This window comes from Stigmatopora nigra, chromosome 13, assembly GCF_051989575.1.
Source record: "Stigmatopora nigra isolate UIUO_SnigA chromosome 13, RoL_Snig_1.1, whole genome shotgun sequence".
NCBI lineage: Eukaryota > Metazoa > Chordata > Actinopteri > Syngnathiformes > Syngnathidae > Stigmatopora > Stigmatopora nigra.
Window position 1 is genome coordinate 3,241,743 of NC_135520.1, and position 20,953 is coordinate 3,262,695.

The 20,953-nt window shown below is 39.5% G+C and overlaps 2 protein-coding genes across 2 annotated transcripts; one reads left to right on the forward strand and one right to left on the reverse strand.

Moving 5' to 3' along the window:
- Nucleotides 1-273: 273 nt before the first annotated feature.
- Nucleotides 274-17,390, reverse strand: LOC144206456 (inositol-tetrakisphosphate 1-kinase-like). Its single transcript, XM_077731459.1, has 11 exons — nt 16,991-17,390; nt 16,398-16,555; nt 12,389-12,413; nt 6,614-6,739; nt 5,341-5,458; nt 2,679-2,777; nt 2,172-2,212; nt 1,927-2,092; nt 1,726-1,793; nt 1,466-1,628; nt 274-1,157 (listed from the first exon to the last, which is right to left on the reverse strand). Exons 2-11 carry the CDS (start codon nt 16,490-16,492, stop codon nt 964-966), a joined length of 1,095 nt encoding a protein of 364 aa, XP_077587585.1. The 5' UTR covers nt 16,493-16,555; nt 16,991-17,390; the 3' UTR covers nt 274-963.
- Nucleotides 17,391-17,987: 597 nt separating this feature from the next.
- Nucleotides 17,988-20,912, forward strand: LOC144206453 (putative E3 ubiquitin-protein ligase UBR7). Its single transcript, XM_077731456.1, has 11 exons — nt 17,988-18,231; nt 18,687-18,820; nt 18,899-18,959; nt 19,049-19,144; nt 19,210-19,263; nt 19,725-19,830; nt 19,905-19,996; nt 20,084-20,248; nt 20,425-20,581; nt 20,669-20,730; nt 20,806-20,912. The coding sequence occupies exons 1-11, from the start codon at nt 18,124-18,126 to the stop codon at nt 20,887-20,889; spliced, it is 1,119 nt and encodes a 372-aa protein (XP_077587582.1). The 5' UTR covers nt 17,988-18,123; the 3' UTR covers nt 20,890-20,912.
- The last annotated feature ends 41 nt before the right edge of the window (nt 20,913-20,953 follow it).

Genomic DNA, 20,953 nt, shown 5'->3' on the forward strand with positions numbered 1-20,953 from the left:
TAATTTTAGAAAAACCAAACGTTTACCTGTTTAGTGTAATATTTCCATTGAGTTAGGCACACATTTACATAAAACACCCATTAATAAAATCTCAAAGTCAAAATTTGGAACTTGCCACCCCAAAAAAAGTTCATTTCAATCAAAACTGAATGACTCGATTATCATTCAACTGCACACTTATTAACCCTCTTTTAAGATTAGGGGAAATGGTCATTATTTTTATGATTTAAATTATATTTCTTTAAAAAAAAAAGAAAAATAACATTTGGTCAATCAAAAAATAATTCATTTATTATGGCCTACATGACTAAAATAATTTCTTTTTAATGAGCAAAAACTCAATTGCCCACCACTATAAAGGGTTAAAGGGTCATGAGAGGGAGTCCAATCACTCAAACTCACTAGAGTCCAATCCACTTTGGGGGGGGGAAATGAACAAACAAGCATCCGGATTGGACGTCTTGCACCAAAACAACCCGCACATTTTCTCTTAAGCAATCAGTGGAATAAATTACGCTTGGGAAAGCGCTGAGGAAAAAAAGATGGAAACAACTGCAAGGAATTCTGCAGAAAAAAAGGAATGTGTCTTCAACTTTTAACTTCCAGTCCCCCCCAAACCCAAAAAAAACCCCACCAGCAATGGCACTCAAAAATCAACAGCTTATCTCTTGGTTCGGAAAAAAAACGGTGTCAAACACCCGCACGCATTGCACATGTAGTGGCACATGTTCTCCCAGTCTGAAAAAGACAAACAGTTCCCATTACTGTCGAAATCTCGTTGGACGAAAAAAAAGCGCGAAGAGGAGGATGAGGAGGAGGGGGGAAAAACAAAAAAGCTTTGCAACCAATCATTGATCTGCGCAGGTAAAAGGATTAGATATATTATGGTTAACGCCGTAATGATGATGACGATGATTATTCATTGTTTTGTTGTTTTTTTTTCCTGGAAAAAAAGGGGTTTGGTCACTGTGACGAAGCTTTGGCGGCCATTGCCGACACGCAGTGCTGCTGGAAGTTGGGTGAACTGCAGCCTAGCCGCGGGCGACGCCCACTTTTCAGTCCAGCGTCGCCGGCGGGGGCCGATTCGCCGCGGCTTTGGAGGACGGCGCCGATGTGCTCCAGGAGGTCGTCGAAGAATTCGGGGACGCCTTCGTAACCTGCCGCCGCCCAAGTTAGGGTGGCAAAAGGTGCATGTCATCATTTCTTTAAAGAATCAAATCACGATATAACAATACTATAATATTCAAATTGGGTATGTTGATGTTGGAGGAAAAATATGCATGCTTATGTGCTGCTTTGAGTTTGCACTGGCTAGTTTGAGGTTGCAGCACTACTTGATAAAATTAAGATTGCATTTCATATGTATGAGATTTGTTTTTTTGCCAATAAAGTCAATATGTTTCATACCATGCGTAGTAGGTCATTTTTTTCCACGGTATGGCACTTTGGCCTTTTCGGAAGTTACCTGGGAAAGCGTTGACGTCGATAACGGCGTGCTGGCCGGTTTGGTTGTTGATGATGACATCGATGCCGAAGAGGGACACGCCCAGGGCCTGCCGCAATGACCTGGAGAGTTCTCGGATGACGTCGTCGCTTGGAGGCGGTGACACGCCTTCCACGTTGTCCCTCTGAAAAGAAAACACGGGCCACCAGGTGGGCTGGTCAACCGTCGGCCATCAGCCGTGGCTCGCCAAAATAAGACGTCGGTTTTAATTGGAGTCGTACCGAGGTCAAGTCTGAGGACGATTCGGGTTTGGAGACGTTGTGGCTGTTGAAGAAAATGGCTTTCCTGTCTGGGAAGAAATAAAAGATAGTGTTTATCAAGGGTGAACGCTAGAAGGCGACAAATCACATTTATTTTTTGGTCTTTTACAAAGCCAATTACAACTTATTTGCTTTTAAAAGTGTCCGTGAACATTGACTTACCGGCAGGCCCGGCAGGGAAATTCTTGAGAGAGGGTCTCTCCACCAATGTGTAGGAATCCCCCACCACAAACACTTTGTAGAGCACGGCGTTGTGGTTGATGAAACTCTGGATGACGCAGGGCGGTTTCACGTTCTTCAGGTCCTCTTCGCTGAAGATAATGGCCATCTGGGGGGAAGAGGCATGGCTTATTTTTCAGGCCAAATAGGTCATTTTTTGGGGGAGAGGGGGTTTTTCGTGTACTTACCTCATGTGAATTGGTTCCATGAGCCACTCGGGTTTTGCAAACTGAGGAGCAAATCCAAATAAAGTGTTTAATAACAGGTGAAAACTGTACTTTTATCTTATTTTTTTAAATCATGGGTGAGTCATTACAAAATTGGAGGATATTGGGGTGTAGATTTAATTGTATTTAACATATTTTAGGGTGGTTTGCTGATTTAAATAAGAACATAAGTGGATAGAAATAATGAGGTGATGGGCTTAGTACATTTTGATACATCAATAATAGGAGAAAATTACTTTAAAAAATTGATTAAAACATTTTTCAGGCATTTTATTCTCAATTTAAAAATAAAAAACTTAGATTAGATCTTAAGGAATGTAAATTTACTTTGAAACTGAATGTTTTAGACATTGAAATCAGAAATGAAAACACCAAGAACCATATACATATTTTCAATCAACGTCAATTGGGGTACATTTGACATTGAATCAAAATATGACCCCCAATCCCATCCTATGTGATACTTACTAAATGGAAATGTGAGTCCATGCTTCCGGATGGAGTCCAACACATCTGGGCTACACTCGCTGTTGAGGACCATGAACGGAGGAGAGCGAATCCTCTCATCTGTCGTCATCACCAAAAAAAGAAAGAAAAAAATAGCTGCTGTTAAAACAAGCCTCAAAAGCATTTATAGTCATTTCATCTCATGATCAGAACTACAAAAACTTAAAAAACATATCCTCTAATTAAGAGTCTGTAATAATCTAGATCACAAATGTTTGTCTTTCTCATGCTACAACTATGATTAATTATTAATATCTCTGGCATAAACAATGGCGGCACAGAGCCACACACAGATTACAAATCCAAGGCATAGGAACCCCCCCAAAGACAATTTGTTCTTGTGAACAAATCCAAGTGTTTTATCCCCCCCGCCGCGCCTTTTAAAAGCGGTTGACTTGACAACGGTTTGTGTCCATGAAAACAGTTCCCGGCTATGAAAACGGGACGAGTATACAAAAGGGGAAACCGGAGATTCCACAGCGCAAGACAAAACCAAGCCACGCCAGTCCATTAACGCTAATACGTTAAGGCTTGACTCGACGGAATGGACGCTCAGCGACCAATTGATAATACATAAAAGAAGAGGAAAAAAATGCCCTTGGAGTGCTTCCTGCTATTGAGAAGTCCCAAGACTCCCTGGGCTTTTTTTGGGTGTCTAAGACGTTTGGGGATGGTGTGCACCCTGCTGATAAGGACCAGGAAGTAAAGCCGGGGGAATGAATGGACGTTATCGATGATTTGAAGTTATTTGGGGCATATTTTTGGGCTCACTCCAAAAATTCTGAGTCTTTTCCTGCTGATGTAGGAACCTTTCTAGTGAAAATGTTAGAAGTGAAGGACTAGTAGGTTTTAGAAATGGAGAATTTGCTTGAGAATAATATAGTTTTAATTTAATGGAGTTTAATAATATTAAACAAATATAATTATAATATATAATTTAAAAAATTACCAATTTTGTCATGTGCAGTTTCTGGGTGGGATGACTAGTAGGCTTTTTTTTGTTTATGATGACAACAGGGCCTATGTCCAATTATTATTATGATTATGATTAGTAATGGCCTTGGAAAAAGGATTGTGAGTTACTGCCCTATTTGTCCATTTTTTAACAATTTTATTATTTTATGATTATCAATTTAAAGTATATTGGTTTTGAATCAAATAAAAATATTGCCCTCCCCCAAATTTAATGCCACTTACATACAACTAGTGCGACTTATAGTCCAAAAAATACAGTAATCATAATAGTATCAATCCACAGCCTTCTCGAACAGTTTCAAATATCCCAAACGGGATCTACCCATGAAACATTTTGATTCCAATCAGGCTTATAATCTGGATAAATGTCTCCAGGTGAGGACAGATTGCCAACTCACTGTTTAAACAGCTGAACAGGACCAGTTAAAGTCAACAATAGTTTAAAAAAAAGTTGATTGTGAGGGTGAAACACAATGTGCCATTCCATGCACTTTTCCTAGCAAGCCTGCTGATGGTGTGGTGTCAAATTCTAATGTCTTTCCCTCAGTGTTTTTGTCTAAAGCAAACTAGAGTTGTCAATAAGGCTTGGCATGCAGGGCCAACATCGAAGGAAGCCCAGCGGCGAGCGGTTTTTGAAGAGGGTCCCGTGTTTTCCCTCCCTCTCCGAGCCAATGAAAAGGGGGACGGCCATCTCGCGTTACATAACCTCCGCCGTAAATGTTTGGAGGAAAAGACATCTTGTGGAGCTTCTATTTTTAGGCAACGGCAGACGGAGGCGACATGAGAAACGTCGTATCCGCCGTGATTAAAATCCACGTATGGCGCCGCAGGAAAACGGCGTATGAGTCACCCGGCGTGTGTCTACGCCGTGTGTGGGCAGAAAATGACATCACGGGTTCTGACGATGACTGGAGTGAATGGAGAGAGGGAAGGAGGAATGGAGGCAGGTTCAGATCTGCCCGCGACAAATAGACGAAGCAACGGGAAAGAAGCCTGAAGCACAGTAGGCGATGATGATGATGAAACATCTGCTCGGAAAGAGCGAGGGCGGATTTCAAGACGACGCTCCGGTCGTATGTTAGCCGGGTGTCAATGGCGGAAGGGGAGAGTAAAGGCAGAGCGCACACGGCTAACGTGACGGCGTAGTTCAGGGATGTCAAACTCGGGTTGGTTCGCGGGCCACATTAACGTTAACTCCATTTCATGTGGGCCGGACCATTTTAGATATAATATTTAGATTTTTTTTTCTCTAATTGGATTAGAAGAACTGGATCAAAAGCCCTAGTCAGTTTTTATAAATATAAAGCAATGTTTATTTGAGCTTTGTTTGCTTAGTAATGGATTTTTTTTTTTAATTATGTTTTTCATTTCAAATGGAAACAAAATATATTTTTTTTATTATGCTCAATATTAAAGCGGAAAACGAAAAATACCTATATACTTAATTTTAGATCTAACAAAATGCACTTTGAACTAAAAACACAAGGAATCAAATTAGATTGAAAATATTGCAATGATTGATTTTAAAAAGGGGAAAATCAGGAATTTTAATATACATCTATACTCTTCATTTGATCCTAAACCAGAAAGTCGGCACTCATGATTTACTTTCTTGGGCCACACAAAATGAATAGATTATTGTTCCTACCTTGCATACAGCTTTCTATCCTGTGGATGAGCTGGTAAGACTTGCAGCGGTCCAACAGAGTCCTAATAGCTGGCAGCGGGTCAAGAACGATGGTTTCAGGGTGGGCGTCGATGTAGTCCTGGAAATCACAAAACATACTTCAATATATTGGAAAAAAATAAAAACTTCTTCAAAATATTTCCTTGGCAACCCGTCATATTTTTATCCACATTCATGCCCTTTTAGTCTCCCGTCTAAATATTTATATACAAATTGGAATATCCAACCAGTCTAGGGTGTAGTCCCCCTTTCACCCAAAAACTCTATTGAAAATGAGTTAATACTTCAAAATGAATTGTTTATCAAATAAAAGTGAGAGGATTTCAAGAGATTTTTGTTGCCAGTGGCTCTTAAAGAAAAAATAAAGATTGGACAGTCCTGGACTATAGCATGAGAAGATTTAGAAGGAACGTCAATGTAAAACATGCACAGAGATGTCATCCAAACACTGGCATTCCTATGAACTCCTACAGAAAAGGATTACATCACAGTGTCCCTGCTCGCTCGACAGTTGGGGACGATGGGGGGTTGCCGGCTTTCTATAAATGGGGTTCCGTCCATCTTTGCTTTAGTCTTACCCAGGTGGATTGGACTGATCTAGATTAAAGATTTAATTTTTTGTTCAAAAAGTTTCAAAAGTTTTTTTCAAACTTGACTCTTTTAGGAGGTCGTCTGATATTCGGGTCAATACAGTATATTTTTTGTTTGTTTGTTTTTTTGTTAAAAAAGCATATTTCAAAACCTAAAAAAGACAATACATGTTGTTTTCCACTTTTCTAAATATATTCTTAAAATATATTTACTGTGTTTACTTGAATGAAACACAAATAATTGATGTTTTCCCTTTCTAAGAAAAAAATAAGTTTAAAAAAACTGTTTGGAAGTTGACAAACATTTTATGGGCCCAAAATATTTTCTAAAGATCAAAATTTAATAATAATAATTCATAGATTTTGCTGCTTTGTCACCTGGTTTATCATCAGCAAACCATACCTTATCTGAGACTTTCACATAAAACTAGACTGTAATGTTTTTTAGTTTTTTTGTTTTAAAGCACCACTAGCAGCTAAACAAACATTTCAAAAAAAGACCACTGGGTAACACTATGGAGCAGTGACCCAGTGTCCAAGGGATTTGTTCTCCCCTTTGGGAAGAACACAACAGCACAAAATTCAAACTTAGTTCTCCTTATGTGGCAAAAAGTCTGAGTATATATCAGCACAAAAAAAAATACCTGCACTCTTTGCACCAGCAACACAGCCTGAGAATCGTTCTGGTCAGCCTCCAGGATGAGGTCGGTCAGTTTGTGGATGATGACGTCCAGGGGACCTTGCTCTTCCAGGGGCTGGTTGAGGTCCAACTATGGAGGAAATTGACAATTTGGTTTAGAAATCAACTGAGGGATGCATATTTAACTAATATTGGATTTGCACTACATGACATACAGTAATACCTAATATACAATGAAGTTTTTAGGGTTTTTTAGCACAAGGACAAAACCTTGAATGGATAAAATGACCATGACCGGGTTTTGCATGCAGAATGAAACCGAAAAATGAAAGTACTGCATAAATTGAGGAACTCAGGTCAAACTGCAGTACAATTCAAACTTGCCGTGTCTACACCTTGATCACACAAGAGGCAATCGATGTGGCATCGTAAAATGCTATAGCGATTTTGTAAGCCGAGGGCGGGCCGCAATTCAGAAGGACACTAAGTCAATGATTGCGAGAGGTGATGGATGACTCATTATGGAACCATTGTGCTTTCACCTAAGTCGAAAGCTTTAAAAGAGCCCATGATTAACTTTTTTTGTAACTTGTGAGCTGACGAAGAGTAGAAAAATGCAACAGTATTTCCAGTCATAATGACTAAGGGAACATATTTTCCTGAAAGACTATAGTATTAGGTTAGAATTTTCTTGGTTGCAGTAGTAAGACACACAAGACATAGTAGACCTAGTTAAAAAAATGGAGCCACACACTACTATGTAGGCCCAAATTAAAATGCAAATGAATAAATAAATAAAAGTGAAAAAAAGAAATTTATTTTTAAACGAGGGGGCAGGTTTTTGTGTGCCTTGGGTTGCAATTGTTTGCCTATTTGTTGATTATGTAGATGCTAATGCTAAGTCAATGCTCACTATTACAAAAATGTGCATGAAACCAATAGCTATGCCTCTGAGTGAGTCTTTCATTTTTTTTGTTGTAAGGGGTGCTGAAGCCTATCCTAACTAGCAAATGACAGTAGGCTGGGATCATCCTGAATTGGTTGGCGGCCAATCACAGGGCACTCACTCATACCTAGGCACGATTTACAGTGTTCAATCAGTAATGTATGGTTTTTGGAATGTGGAAGGAAAGCATAATACCCGGAGAAAACCCACTAAGGCACGGGGAAAAGGTTGGAATCGTGATACTTGGACGTTTTCATCCATCACTGATCGTCGTCTTATACTCGGGGTGATTCAAGGCCAAATAGAATCTCTTAGTCAACGGGCAAAGGCACGCCGGTGCGAATTAAAGTCTTCCTGTGTGTAACCAGAATGAGCTGGCTTCTAAACTGCCACCCAAAAACCCAGCGGTAAAGTCATTGACGTGCTGCTAAAAGCAGAAATGTCAACCGGCATCTCTGCGGACCCCTCTGGGACGGAGAGCTCGGAGGGCACTGTGCTCATGATGGACAGAACGAAAAACACACTGGCTCCTGAGGGGGGGAGAGGCTAGGTCGAGGATAATATATTTCCAGCTTTGATGTAGCTGTGTAGTCGCACTCATGGGAAATAAAACATTTTGCCAAAAACACTAGGGAAACAGGTCGCCGGAGGACTCCATTTTTTTTCAACAGAACCTAAAATGTAACAAAGTAAACCCAAGCAATGGGAAATATTTGCTCTTTTTTCCGTGGCTATCGTTGACCTAAAAACGGGAAAGCCAAAAGCCGCTGGTAATTTGTCAGACCACGGCACGAAGCAGAATTCTCACGGGTGAGGTTGTTACCCGAGAGACGTCTGACTCCCAATTTGATCTCAAGCTCAGATGGTGATGACAGATGCATTTAGTTGCCACTTTTTGCACTTGACGTCCCATTGTGAGGGAGCTAAACATACAGTCTAAAAAAGGGATCAGCCTAAAACTGAAGACCTCATCCCTACATAAACTGCGAACTCCCAATTTTGGACAATCAAAAAAGCCTCCCAATATTCTTCCAAAGTCAATTGTGCTTTTTAGCTTCAACCAGAAGAGGCGCCATTTTTGTCCCAACTAGTTAGAAGTCTAGTCGTCAATGTTCCCTCTAATTTTTAATGTAAAACATGCTGTAAAACACGAAAAACATAAGAGTGGACAGAGCTACTGCCACTGGCTGCCGCATAAACAGCGCCATCATGGGAAAAGGGGTTAAAAAAAAGCATTGCGACAATAGTATTTTTATGTATTTTCGTGGGCCATACAAAATGATGTAGTGGGCCAAATTTGGGCCCCGCCCCGCCACTTTGACACATGACTTAACTATAATCTCTCGTTTGTGAGCCCCTAATTGCACAATCAAGATAAAAAAATGTTTACCTTTGCATTTCTTAACACGTGTTGCTACATGAACTAAAAGAACATTCTTTGGATAGCCATGATTTACTGTGTGAATATCAGCTTTCCGAAGCAGAGTGCGTTAATTGCATCAACACGGAGATACAGACAGGCTAAATGTACAAATTTGTATAATCATAGGCTTCGAGAGCTCGGAGGCAAAGAATCGCTATTGATTCGCTGGTGAAAGAAAAAAACATGGCGAGGAGAAAGCGTAGAAATGCAATAATGGCGCCTGGAGAAACGATTATGTAAAAGTACAAAATAAACAAGGGCAGACTCTGTTTTCTGCTGTGACAATTCTGGTTGGATGTATTAAAAAAATGTAGGGTTTTCCCACGTGCAAAATTTAAAATACTAAGTTAATTCCCAAGGGTTTCTCTTTTCCAAAAATAAGATCCCTTCCCACCCACCGTCAATCCTCGAGAGAGTTTAAAAACATCTTGGACGTCACTCATACGGTCAGATGTGCCCACTCAACCAGGATTGGCAGCGTTAATTTAAACATGAGTCACTCTGTTTATTTTACAAAAATATTGTTTTTTCTGTGACCCCAAAAATATTGACGAATAAACTCTACCTCAGAAACTTTCACTGTGATTAATGACCCGCTTTTGAACTGATTTTTCAAAATATTTGCAGTCTTGTAAATGCAAAAAAAATACATTTTTGACCTGTGTCGACCATTTAAAAATGTTTTAACTAATAAGGCCTGTACAGCGAATATATAATATACATTGGGGACAAATACAGATTAATGTACTCATCTATGCATCTATTTTCTGCACCATTTATATCCACCAGGGCCACGTTTCAAGCTAGTCTGGTCTGAACTAGTCATCACACAGTGTTACCATAAATACAATTAATTCATCCTAAAATATACAAGAGTGACTTGTTATTACTGGGATTAGTCAGGCTGACCTCTCAGACAAGGTTGCGTAAATAAACCACTTTTTTATACGCCAAAAAGTTTTATTTAGCAAGGACATGTATGTTAATCTAACCTTAGAGGATACTTTACTGAAAGGGATAGATTGCAGGACTTGTTGTACTTTTCATTGTGAAATACCGTGGCAGGCAACGTTTTAGTTTTTCCCCAAGTAATTGAATCGTTTTATCGGAAAATGCTTAAAACGTGTTGCTTAAGAAATGTGATATAAGCCTACATTTCTTTATATCGTCCGTCTAAGGAGTGAGCTGAGTGTGTGGCCAATGAATTACCGTATTTTCTCACACACTGTATTTATTGCTCCAAAAAATGAGTAAATCGAGGGTACGGCTTATATGCGCATAAATTAAACTTAACATGCCGAAACTACAAGGTGACTAGCCAAACTCCATAACGCAAGACAATGGTCATTTATGTCAAAATAGAGAAAAGATAAACAAATAAAACACTTAAGGGTGCGGCTTATATGCAGAGGCGACTAATATACGAAAAAATAGTTGCCAAAAGTGCACCAGTAAAAAAAATAATAATCATGGTTTGAATTTTGAATGATAGATCATGACATTTGAAATTGTGGACCTGCATAAGTCTAGCATAATTTTGAATAAATGTATAAAAATTATTTATAGACAGTACTGTGCAGGGCCACAAAAAAAGGAAGGTTGCCCACCCCCTGCCCCACCCATCACTGGAGTAGAAAATGCACCATTGATTAAAAAGAAAAAAAAAGAAAAACAGCCGATGGCTTTTGGAGCACATAATTCACCAGAGAAATCGGAGAAGACGGCTTTGTACCCTGACTTGTGTAACAGGGCTGAAGCATTACAATGCCTGTCATTATCTTCCCTTGTGATGCAGCCATTACATTACAGGGCGCCCAATGGCATTTTGTACATCGCAGCTGGTACTGCAAAAACTGATGTCCAAGGATAAAATGAGCTTTTTTTAAATCACCATGCTACAAATATCAGGTAAAAACCCTGCATAAATAAACCCAGTAGAGCTAGAAGCATATTCAGAGGCAATTGCATATTAATATTGGGATTATTGCCAGGGAGGAAAAAAATCTGGCACACTGGGATATTTTGATGGAGTGGAAAAACTAGGATCAAATTTGCTTTTATTTTACTGAGCAGCAACTTCCTGCGCTGAGCTATACGAGGATTATCTGGTATTGAATAGTGACTATCCGACTAATTGTGCAGAGTGCACTTATGTAGAGAAACGATTGCTGTGGTATTGTTTTAACTGCCCTGTACACAGTATGTTTTAATTCTAACCTTGCCAGGAGGATAATTGATTGGATCTAGTGCAAACAATAAGCAATCACATATTTTTCTTTGCACGCAATGCCAATTTCATCTGATTCAGTGGCAGTAGCTCCGTCTACTCTTGTGTTTTTTTTGTTTTACAGCCTTTCTATCTTTTTTAAATGACATTTTAATATTTCTTAATACATTCCTTTTTACTTGACTTTGTACTTTATTCTGTTTATTTTAATGATGAGTGATGAGTATGTTAATACTTTAGTCCTTTTTTTCTGTTTATGTTTCATATGTACTGTTAACAGATGCACTTTTTTTATATGTATCCTATCTTGTTTTTAAATTTTTAAAGTCAATGTGGCCCCCGGACCCAAAAGTTTGCTCACCCATGGGTTAGTGGAACGCATATAGACTCTCCTAACATGAATGAAGTTGGTTTAAAATACGAGTGAACAGAAGAAAAGAAATAAGAAAAAAGGACAGTGAAAAAAGGAGAAAAACCTGATGAGCAACTGCCTGGTTTTATAAGACTGGGACAATTGTGGTCAAGAGAACAGAGAGTTGGAATGCTTGAACAGATCTGGAAAAGCGTGTTATTCTAAACGAAAATCAACAAGAGTGTCGCAACTAAAATGGAAAAAAAACACAGGTTCAGACTTAAAATGATTTGTGCACACAACCCCAGGCGATTCAAATTGGATAAATCACAGCATTGAAGAAAACATTTGATGAGCGAATTTTGCTAAGATGAAAAATGTTTTGTATCACATCATGAATTTGATATTTTCCCCCAAATGTGACATTTTAAAGTGATCATTCCACATTTTAATGTAGTGAGTTTCACTTCCGTGTTGGATGAAACAAATGCAAGACCTTCCGGTTTCCATTTGCGGTTACTTTGTGTGCTTTTCTTTTTGTGTCTTATCAATCCTAGTTATTTATTAGCTGTAAAAATAACACATTTCTTGTATGATACTGTGTAAGCCAAAAAAAGCTGTGTTTAAAAAGATTTAAAGACATGTCTAGGACAAATAATCTCAAAAACAGCATAATAAGCCATTTTTTTACGACTTATTGTTTCTCCATATCAGTATCACTTCACATTACGACCTGCCGTTGAAGATTTAATTACTCATTATGCAAACTTTGCCCTAAAGTAACAAAAGTATATTATATTCCACCATCCAGAAAAAAATATATGAACTCACCTGAATAACCTCGATCCCTCGTTTCCTGCAAAATAAACAAAATCAAATATTAGCCAGATAAATTAAACAGTCCATAACATATAACTAGTCACATAATGACAATGGAATGTAATCAATAATTATCATTGATACAAAAAATAGCTCACTATGTGAATCAATACAGCCAGATTAAATATTTCTGCTTTTCCACCATCCTTCACATATTATCGGATATACAGTTAAACCTCATTATAAAAAAAGCTTTCTCGTTACCATGACACGTGATCATAACCGAATGTCATCAATTGAGAAGGGCAGAATTTCCAATGAATCATCCAGTAAAAAGAGAGATTACTACAGCAAAGTAGGACAGTTGCAAGGGCAAAGGCAGCCCCCGCACCCTTTTAGAGCCCAGGAATATTTGACTTATCGGCCGTACTTTAAATTAAAGCTCGTTGCTTAGCAACCAGCTGACTCACTCCAAGAAAAACACTTTTTACAGTGACATTTCCTAGCCACATCAAAGCTGTGTATAAATTAGTGAAGGACGCAAAAGTAAGCACAGAATTTTCTCACAAGGACAAAAAAAAACAGTTTCACATTCAGCCTTGTCCATCTATCCATCCAAGCCATTTTTTTTTGGGTTACATCACCATGACAACAGTAGTTTGGCTATTCGCCGCTACACAACAATGTAGACATTTAATACTGCAGCTGCTGGCTCATTTCATGCACTGTGAACGCGGTCGTCAATGGTGTCACGTCATCTTAAATATGGAGGTCGAGCAAAGCGTCGCCGATAGAATGTGGCAGGCCGGCTTTGAAAGAATGCAAAGAAGAACGTAGGACTTGATTGTGAGCGACGTTATCGTGTATCTATTGACGATTGCCTTTGGCTTTTTTTTTTGCTGCTTGGCACTACAAGTGGACAGGTTACAAAGTTTAGTGGGTGTGTCATTGCTCTGAAGTAACCCGTTTAAACAGCCAGCAGATAACAAAGAGCTCTTTTATGGTAATTACACACTGATCAGTGTCCTTCAACCATCCAAAAAAGATAAACAGTCGTACTTATACTTACGAAATTAATTGGTTCCAAGATGTTTTTTGAACATTTCGTAAGTAGAAGTGTACTTTGTATGTAAATTATTTCATTCGTTCCACAGTCTTCACACAAATACCAATTAAACCCTTTAAAATTGGTTAAATACAAAATAAAATAGCAGTTGAGGAAATGCATTGACTTTTTGGGGGATTTTGTAACTGGGATTTTTTTTCCAATGTGAATTGGAGCCAATGAGAAGTTTTTTTGTGGGACAAATAAAGTTGACCACAAAGTCAAATTACTCCATAAAGTCTGATAAGTGATTTATTTTTTATTCAAAAGGAGAAAACAAAAGAATTTGTAGTTGGAATAGTTGAAATGGGACAAAAAAATACTTAAGTGTGTGTCATTAAATGTTTTATGAAGTACACTAAGCTTGAAAGGGATTATTTCAAGTTGAAATGTTTCAGGGAAAATACTTTTCATCTAAACTGGAAAAATGGACTTCATATTTTATGTTTTTCAGGTAAAAAAATGGCATGGTGGATGATAAACTAACATAACTCATGTGATTTACCGGCAGTTAGTTATCCATCCTCTTTGTAAGCGGAAGAATAAAACCAATAAGTGAGTGGGTGAATCCATTTGACTCATTTATTGGCCGAAGGAACAAAAGTCAAATGAAGTATTGAAACCACAGAGACCACTTAATGTTGTTTTCTTCACTAGGAGAAATTGGCAACCTGAATTTTTGTTATCAAATGTACAAGTAGTGTGGACTTAATGGATCAGCTATTTTACAACCTGGTTATGAGATGGGGGAAGTTTTCAAACCATCGCATATGCAAGGAAGGCAGTTTATGCTTAAGATTCTCACGATTTAAGCAAAAAAAGTTGACTTTGGAGTGTGTGCTATGTGACAAAACGGGGAGAAGCGACTTGATTTTTGTTATTTCAAACAAAACTTTGCATTCTCGTTGTTTGATTGACAGCACGTAATTTTTTAGGGCATTTTTTGGCACTATAATTGAGTAAGAAATTCCTGCTAACACCAAATACAGCTGATGTTGGCTTGTGAAAGTTCTACCAACAGTAACTTCCATCTTTTCCTTCCTCTTAAAAAATGACTTTTCATTTCTGAAACAGCGACGGAGGAAATAAATCTTTAAAAAAAACGAGAACTATGGTAAATGCTGTGATGAGGCAATCACATGTTGGGTATTGGAGCTTTCCTTGAAATCCATTATTTCTCATGCTAGATTTGTTCCTAACCTACCAAAGGTAAACAATGGTTCCATCTCAAGAGCAACTTGTGGCTGCTTGGGAGTTTTAAAGAGATTAAAAAATGTTTTGAGGATTACACTGTGGGTAATCTGTGCTGGCTCAATCGGGTCACTTATGTGAGGTAACAAGTCTCAATCCCCTTAAACACTAGATCTGGGTTGTCAAATGTCCAGCCAATGAGGAACAAGCGACTCACTGTTGGGTCCAATCTACCCCTCAGGGCAATGCCACCTCATCTTACAAAATTTCCATTCACAAAGCTCCTCCTCTACTATAAGAAATTTTAAAAAAATACCAAAAGATCAACAGGAGCTGGCTCTAGAGGTGACTGTGCAGTTCCCATCAGAACAAGTGCATTTAGCCAATCTCTCTTTGTACATTATTAAATAAATCAAAAACAAACTAATTTTTTGGCCCTTCACTTGATTTGCATTCATTCTATTGACCATTTGGCAAAAATCAAAGCTAAAGAATTATTTCTAAAATTGCACCAGGGCATGTTTTCCAACGATGGGTTATTATACATTCCAAATGACTGAATTCTAAGGTCACAAGTGCCCGAGAGAATCACATCAGAGTTCTGGCAACTTACATAACAATTCATTCTCTTGTTGACCAAGGATAAGATGCAAGATAAAAAGCATTTCTTACATCTTGCATTGCACTGTCAGGCATGCACATGTCTCAAACCCAAGTATTAATATTATTATTATATGCTTAGTCCCCTACGTCAATTGTGTGCCTTAATGATTGGAATAACATTCCTTTGAAGAGTTGTGCAATAGTTTTTGGAGAAAAAATGATGTCATGCTAATGTTCTTTAGATGGCAAACTAGAGGAAGAAAAATACCTAAAGTGGTGCAATAGTTGGCTCCAGTTGGTTCAATAAATATGACTTTTTAAAAAGACAAATATGAATGACTTCAATAAGATTGCAATTTCCAAAGTTGTCCAACGTTAAGGGGTTATTAGCAAAAACAAATTTAATTGTAAATCAATAGTGCAGCAGAAAAATAAGTGGTTATGATCCAATATTTGGTTCTCAAAAATGGTGGCTGGCTAGCTTTCATATAATAATGGAAAATGTTACACTTCAACAAGTATGGAGGATTTCCATATCAAACATGGAGTCGTTTCTGACTTGAGCACTTGATATGTTGAAAACATACACACACACACACACACATTGGCCTTGCACTGAGTGCCATGTCTCAACAAGCTTCCACTTAAGACATAACAAACACAACCTTTGCCAAGCAATGGCTTGACTTTCGTATTTTACCTGTGCAGTCATGCAAACCTAAAAAATATTTCTGCGCTGACAGGAGGCGTGCACCAACACATTATTCCACTAATGATGATCTAACGTTTACAGAGCGGGCGAAATCAGTGGCACAAAGTAGTAAGTCAATATTAAAAGTAGAGTTGGGAATTTTGGGTCGTGATGAATGTCATTTAATACAATTAGAAAAAAACTTTTTTTTAAATTGTCGGCAAAGAAAATATTCAAAATAATTGATTCTGAGGCTGATTTAATCGATATGGAAAATGGACCGGATCGCGGAATTGGCCACCCCTGATATACCCAAAGGGTCAACTTTTCAATCACTGTTCAATGTACAGTTGTATTTTGAACCATTTGGAAGCCGACAGGTGTGGGACAAGAGTGTGTTGTAATTTGATTGGCCAAATCCTGCCTCATACCTGCACAAATCAGCAAAAGCTTGAAAATTCAGCTTCTTCATCTTCTTCTCACTGAGCCAATAGCCCACTCTCCGGCCTTTTAGGAAGGTCTGCATCTCCAGTGAGGCTCCCGGATCCACAAAGGATGTGACTGACTCGGAGCTGGATGAGGGATCGACCTACAAAAATAACAAAAACAAAACAGGAAAGCTGTGGAAAGTCTCTCATCACAACAACCCACCCACCAGAACGGGCTTTACACCGCTCTACACTCAATCCCGGCCACCGATCGCACGTCCAACACGTCCTGTAAAATGACAATCAACGAAAAAACAACTCCAGCACCCCCTGGCAATGTGACACATTACGATGAGCATCAGTCAAACTCATGCACGCGCCCCGATCGAGCTAACTTCACTTGCTAATGTTAGCAGACTAGCACGCTAAATGCAAAACGACGGCACGCGACGAGATCGCCGGCGATCTGCGACATGCGTAGCCGCCGTGAAAGCGTCGCTTTCCGGGCATCGGAAAGCGCCTTGGCCCGGACACCGGTAAAGTGTCACGGCGGTGAATAACGCTTTGCGATGAGGCGGAGAAGAGAGCTAACTGACCCGATCTGGTACTTTTGGCAGTCCGCCCCTGATTGGAGGTCCTCTTCAGGAACTAGCTCGGGTACTTTCCCATTCTCGGCTTCGCGGGCCGCCAGATCGAGGAAGTTTCCAGGCAAGGTGACAGTTGACAGGCACGGCTGGACTCCCGTGGCGATGTTGCTGGTGTTTTCTCCCCCCGTCTATGGCTTTTGCTCTGCTGACTGACTCAGTGAGCGAGAGAGTTAGTGAGGGAGTGAGGGAGTGATTGCACACACCCAGGATCCAGGAGGCTGATGACGCCTCCACGCACTGCTCGGATATTACCACTTCCTATAGGGGATGGTTCCAATTTTGTAGCACTGATTGTGTTAATTATTTTTTCAACTCGCCCACACAGCCTAAATCATTAATGATGTGTGCAAAAAATCGCGTTGTGTTTAAATAAAAACAATTTAACTACAGAAAATCCAAATTTCCGATGGTGCGTAAAGCATCCAAATGTGGTTTCAGAAGTTGAGCCTGCGGTTCCTGTTATTATAATTGCAGAATAGAAATTGTATAGACCAGTGAGTAAAGCGAACATTTTACGAGGAAAAGGTCAAAGAAATGCCATAATTGTCTGAATAGCTCCAGGCAACAGTGTTAAGTGGGGATAATTGCTTTGAACAAATTGAACTAAAGGATCCTAATTGTCTATTAACATATTTCAAGAATCAAATATTAGGGATGTACCCAGTACAAATTGGGTAGAAAATCCAAAATCAATTGAATTTAATGAGCCTTTTTTCTTAATTATCATTGCATCGCTTCCATTTTATTCTTATTTTACCGTTCCACATCACTGCTGGTCAAATAAAACATAAGTAAAAATAATTCATGTAATAGCGCCCCCTGCTAGATTTCTTTAGCAACGCGCAGCCAAACATCCCAAATCCTTCTAGAACCAACGCAAATACGTTGACAATAAAACTGCTCTAACGGTGTAAAATCCCAAATAAATATCAACAACAGTATACGTTGAAATAATTTGGAGAAACCTACACTCTGACGTCACTTCCCCCACGTGCTTTTTGGCTCCAAACTCCCGCCCGGAACCGCAACATTGTTTATCCTGAAACTAGATCACATAGAGATAGACCACTTGCACCCCGATTATGGCAGAGACAAAACACTCGGACAATTTTACCCTAGACGACGAAGATGTGAACAATGCTTTGTGCGTTCTAGCTGGAAGTGACCCAGAAAACTGCTCTTATGATCAGGTAAGAAACGTGTCTTTGTCTCCCATTCACGCATAAGAATCAATGTGGCGCTAGAACCAATGAATCGTCGCTTAAAATGTTCTATATAGGCGATTATATCGAGACGGATAGATGCTCTTTTCTTCTTTATGTCTATATACTTGCATTATTAACTCGTTGTGTTATATAGACGGCGTTAGACGTCCAATCCATTTGGATTATTTGCTGCCACCCTCCCAGTTCAAATGGATTGGACTTCTATTAGTGGGAAATTCCCTTAGAGTGGCTTCAATTTATGCGTCCAATTAATTTGAAGTGGGAAATCTGGCAGCGATGGAACATACTTCCCACTTCAACAAGTCTATGAGCGATAAACTCATTTAAATGCATAACAGAGATGCAAAAGGAATAAAAGAAATGATGAAAATATCAAAATTGGACGTTAATGAGACTCTTTTGCATGTTTTTGATTACAGGGGTACGTGAAGAGACAAGCCGTGTTCGCCTGCAACACTTGCACGCCCACCGATGCTCAGCCCGCCGGTATTTGCCTGGCTTGTGCCAACAAATGCCACGATGGACACGACATCTTTGAATTGTACACCAAAAGGTACCGATAAACTACAAATTGCCAAATATCAATGCCAATCATCGTTCTACTAAATCAACTGAAATATTCTTCCGACAGAAACTTTCGCTGCGACTGTGGGAATGCCAAGTTTGGGGATTTCCGCTGCCTGCTAACGACGGTAAGGATTTCCTTTATCTCATCGCTGAAAGTTTTTGGGCGAGCGTCTGTCAAATTGTACTCAATACAATGATTGTATTTATTCCTAAGGCCAAAGATGAGGAAAACGGCAAAAATGTTTACAACCACAACTTTGTGGGCCGCTACTGCTCGTGCGACCGACCGTATCCCGACGCTGACGATCAGGTGCTGGCTAAAAAAACGGCATTTACAGTTTTGTTGCCGAGGCTGACTGTTTTTTTCCCCCACAGGTAAACGACGAGATGATTCAGTGTATCGCCTGCGAGGACTGGTTTCACACCAGGGTAAGTAGTCGTCGCCTGCCTTATAACACTTATAAAATATAATAAATCATGTATATCAATCATTATTTAAAATGATTTGGTTGTCATCTGAACTTAATAATTGGCGAGCAGTGAACTAGTTTTCCTTAGGTTTAAAAAATGGAATTATAAATCATGTATATCAATCATTATTTAAAATTACTTGGTTGTTATTTGAACTCAATAATTGCTGAGCAGTGAACTAGTTTTTCTTAGGTTTAAAAAATGCAATTATTTGATTATTTTTTTTTGTTTCATTTTCTGAAAGGGGAAAAAAAAAGAAAATATTCCTTTCATATCATTCATCATCAATGAAGTTATCCAATCCAATTTCCATTCAATTTAGCATAATACAAAGTCAACGCGTATAGTTCATTTTTAGGGGCCAGATCGATGCAATTTTAAGGGACCCCATCAATGTGCATTTCTCCACTCATGCATAGCATCTAGGGTGCACGGTGACCGAGCCCGAGGAGCTACAGGAGATGGTGTGCGAGGCCTGTGTCAACAAGGCACCCTTCCTACGGACGTATGCTGCTCACCTTTCAGGTAATCCTACCTCGCGGGCCACCAAATCCAACAGAAGAACAGCATCCTCACATCCTCTTACATGTCCTCTTCAGTTCCATCCGAGGAGGACCTGGAGGTGAACGTCACAGGAGAAGAAGAATCAGAATCGGGTGAAATCAAACAAGGGCCTTCCGGCAATCTTCAGGTACAAGAGGTCAAGGCAGTGGTGAATTTAGGATTGTAAAATCTACTGTTATGCATCAAATTGTAACTTACTGTGTTTCTCTTTTAGACAGCGGCGACTGGCGGATTCCCTTGTAAACGAAGCCGCCATGACACGAGCGAGGCCTGCAAGTTGAAAGATCTCCAGGCCCGGCTGGGGCACCCATCTGGGCGGGGGGCCGTCTTCTTTCCGTGCACTTGGCGCTCTCAGCTTTGTACCTGCACAAACTGCAAGGTGGGTCACTCTAATCAAATAATCTGAGAATACGTTTTACTTTAATGATGAGTGATGAGTATGTTAATACTTTAATCCTTTTTTTCTGTTTGTTTCATATGTACTGTTAACAGATGCACTTTTTCATATGCATCATATCTTTTGCTGATGTTTTTGGTCTTACCTGTGGTCTGCAGAGGGCTTACGTGGCCGCTCAGGTTCACTTCCTCCTGGACGAATCCGACTCGGTCCTTGCCTATGAGCAACGAGGCCTGAACCGACCATTCGGGCAGCACCCACTGATGGCCGCCACCAGTTCCATGGACAGAGTACAGCAACTGGAGGTCATTTACGGTAAGACCTCTCTCATACCATACATTTCCGTCAATAAATTGACATTTGGAGAGTCCGGCTAAACTGCAACATTCCTATTTTTTTTAGGTTATAACGAGATGATGACATCCGTGACTGCATTTTTAACCCAATGTGCTGCTGAAGAAAAGGTAATGGATTGCAAAATGTTAATTTGAAATGGAATGGTGACCTCATTCTTGGCATATATCCGTCTTTCCTCCCAGGTAGTCACAGCGGACGCCATACGACAGCTTTTCGAGGAGCTCCATGCCAAAAAACGACGTAGAACCAACACTACTCACCAATGATGTTTCCCCTGGTGAATAAAAAAAAGGGTCTTTATGCTGCAACCAATGAATCTGGAAGAAATAG

Coding starts and splice junctions, on each gene's coding strand:
- LOC144206456 (XM_077731459.1), bottom strand. CDS start 16,492: ATGCAGACCTTCCTAAAAGGCCGGAGAGTGGGCTATTGGCTCAGTGAG. Junction 1,794..1,926: donor TTTCCCTGCCGGGCCTGCCG/GTAAGTCAATGT, acceptor ATTTCTTCCCAG/ACAGGAAAGCCATTTTCTTC. Junction 1,158..1,465: donor CGACGTCAACGCTTTCCCAG/GTAACTTCCGAA, acceptor GGGCGGCGGCAG/GTTACGAAGGCGTCCCCGAA.
- LOC144206453 (XM_077731456.1), top strand. CDS start 18,124: ATGGCAGAGACAAAACACTCGGACAATTTTACCCTAGACGACGAAGAT. Junction 19,264..19,724: donor AGGACTGGTTTCACACCAGG/GTAAGTAGTCGT, acceptor ACTCATGCATAG/CATCTAGGGTGCACGGTGAC. Junction 19,997..20,083: donor GGCCTTCCGGCAATCTTCAG/GTACAAGAGGTC, acceptor TTTCTCTTTTAG/ACAGCGGCGACTGGCGGATT.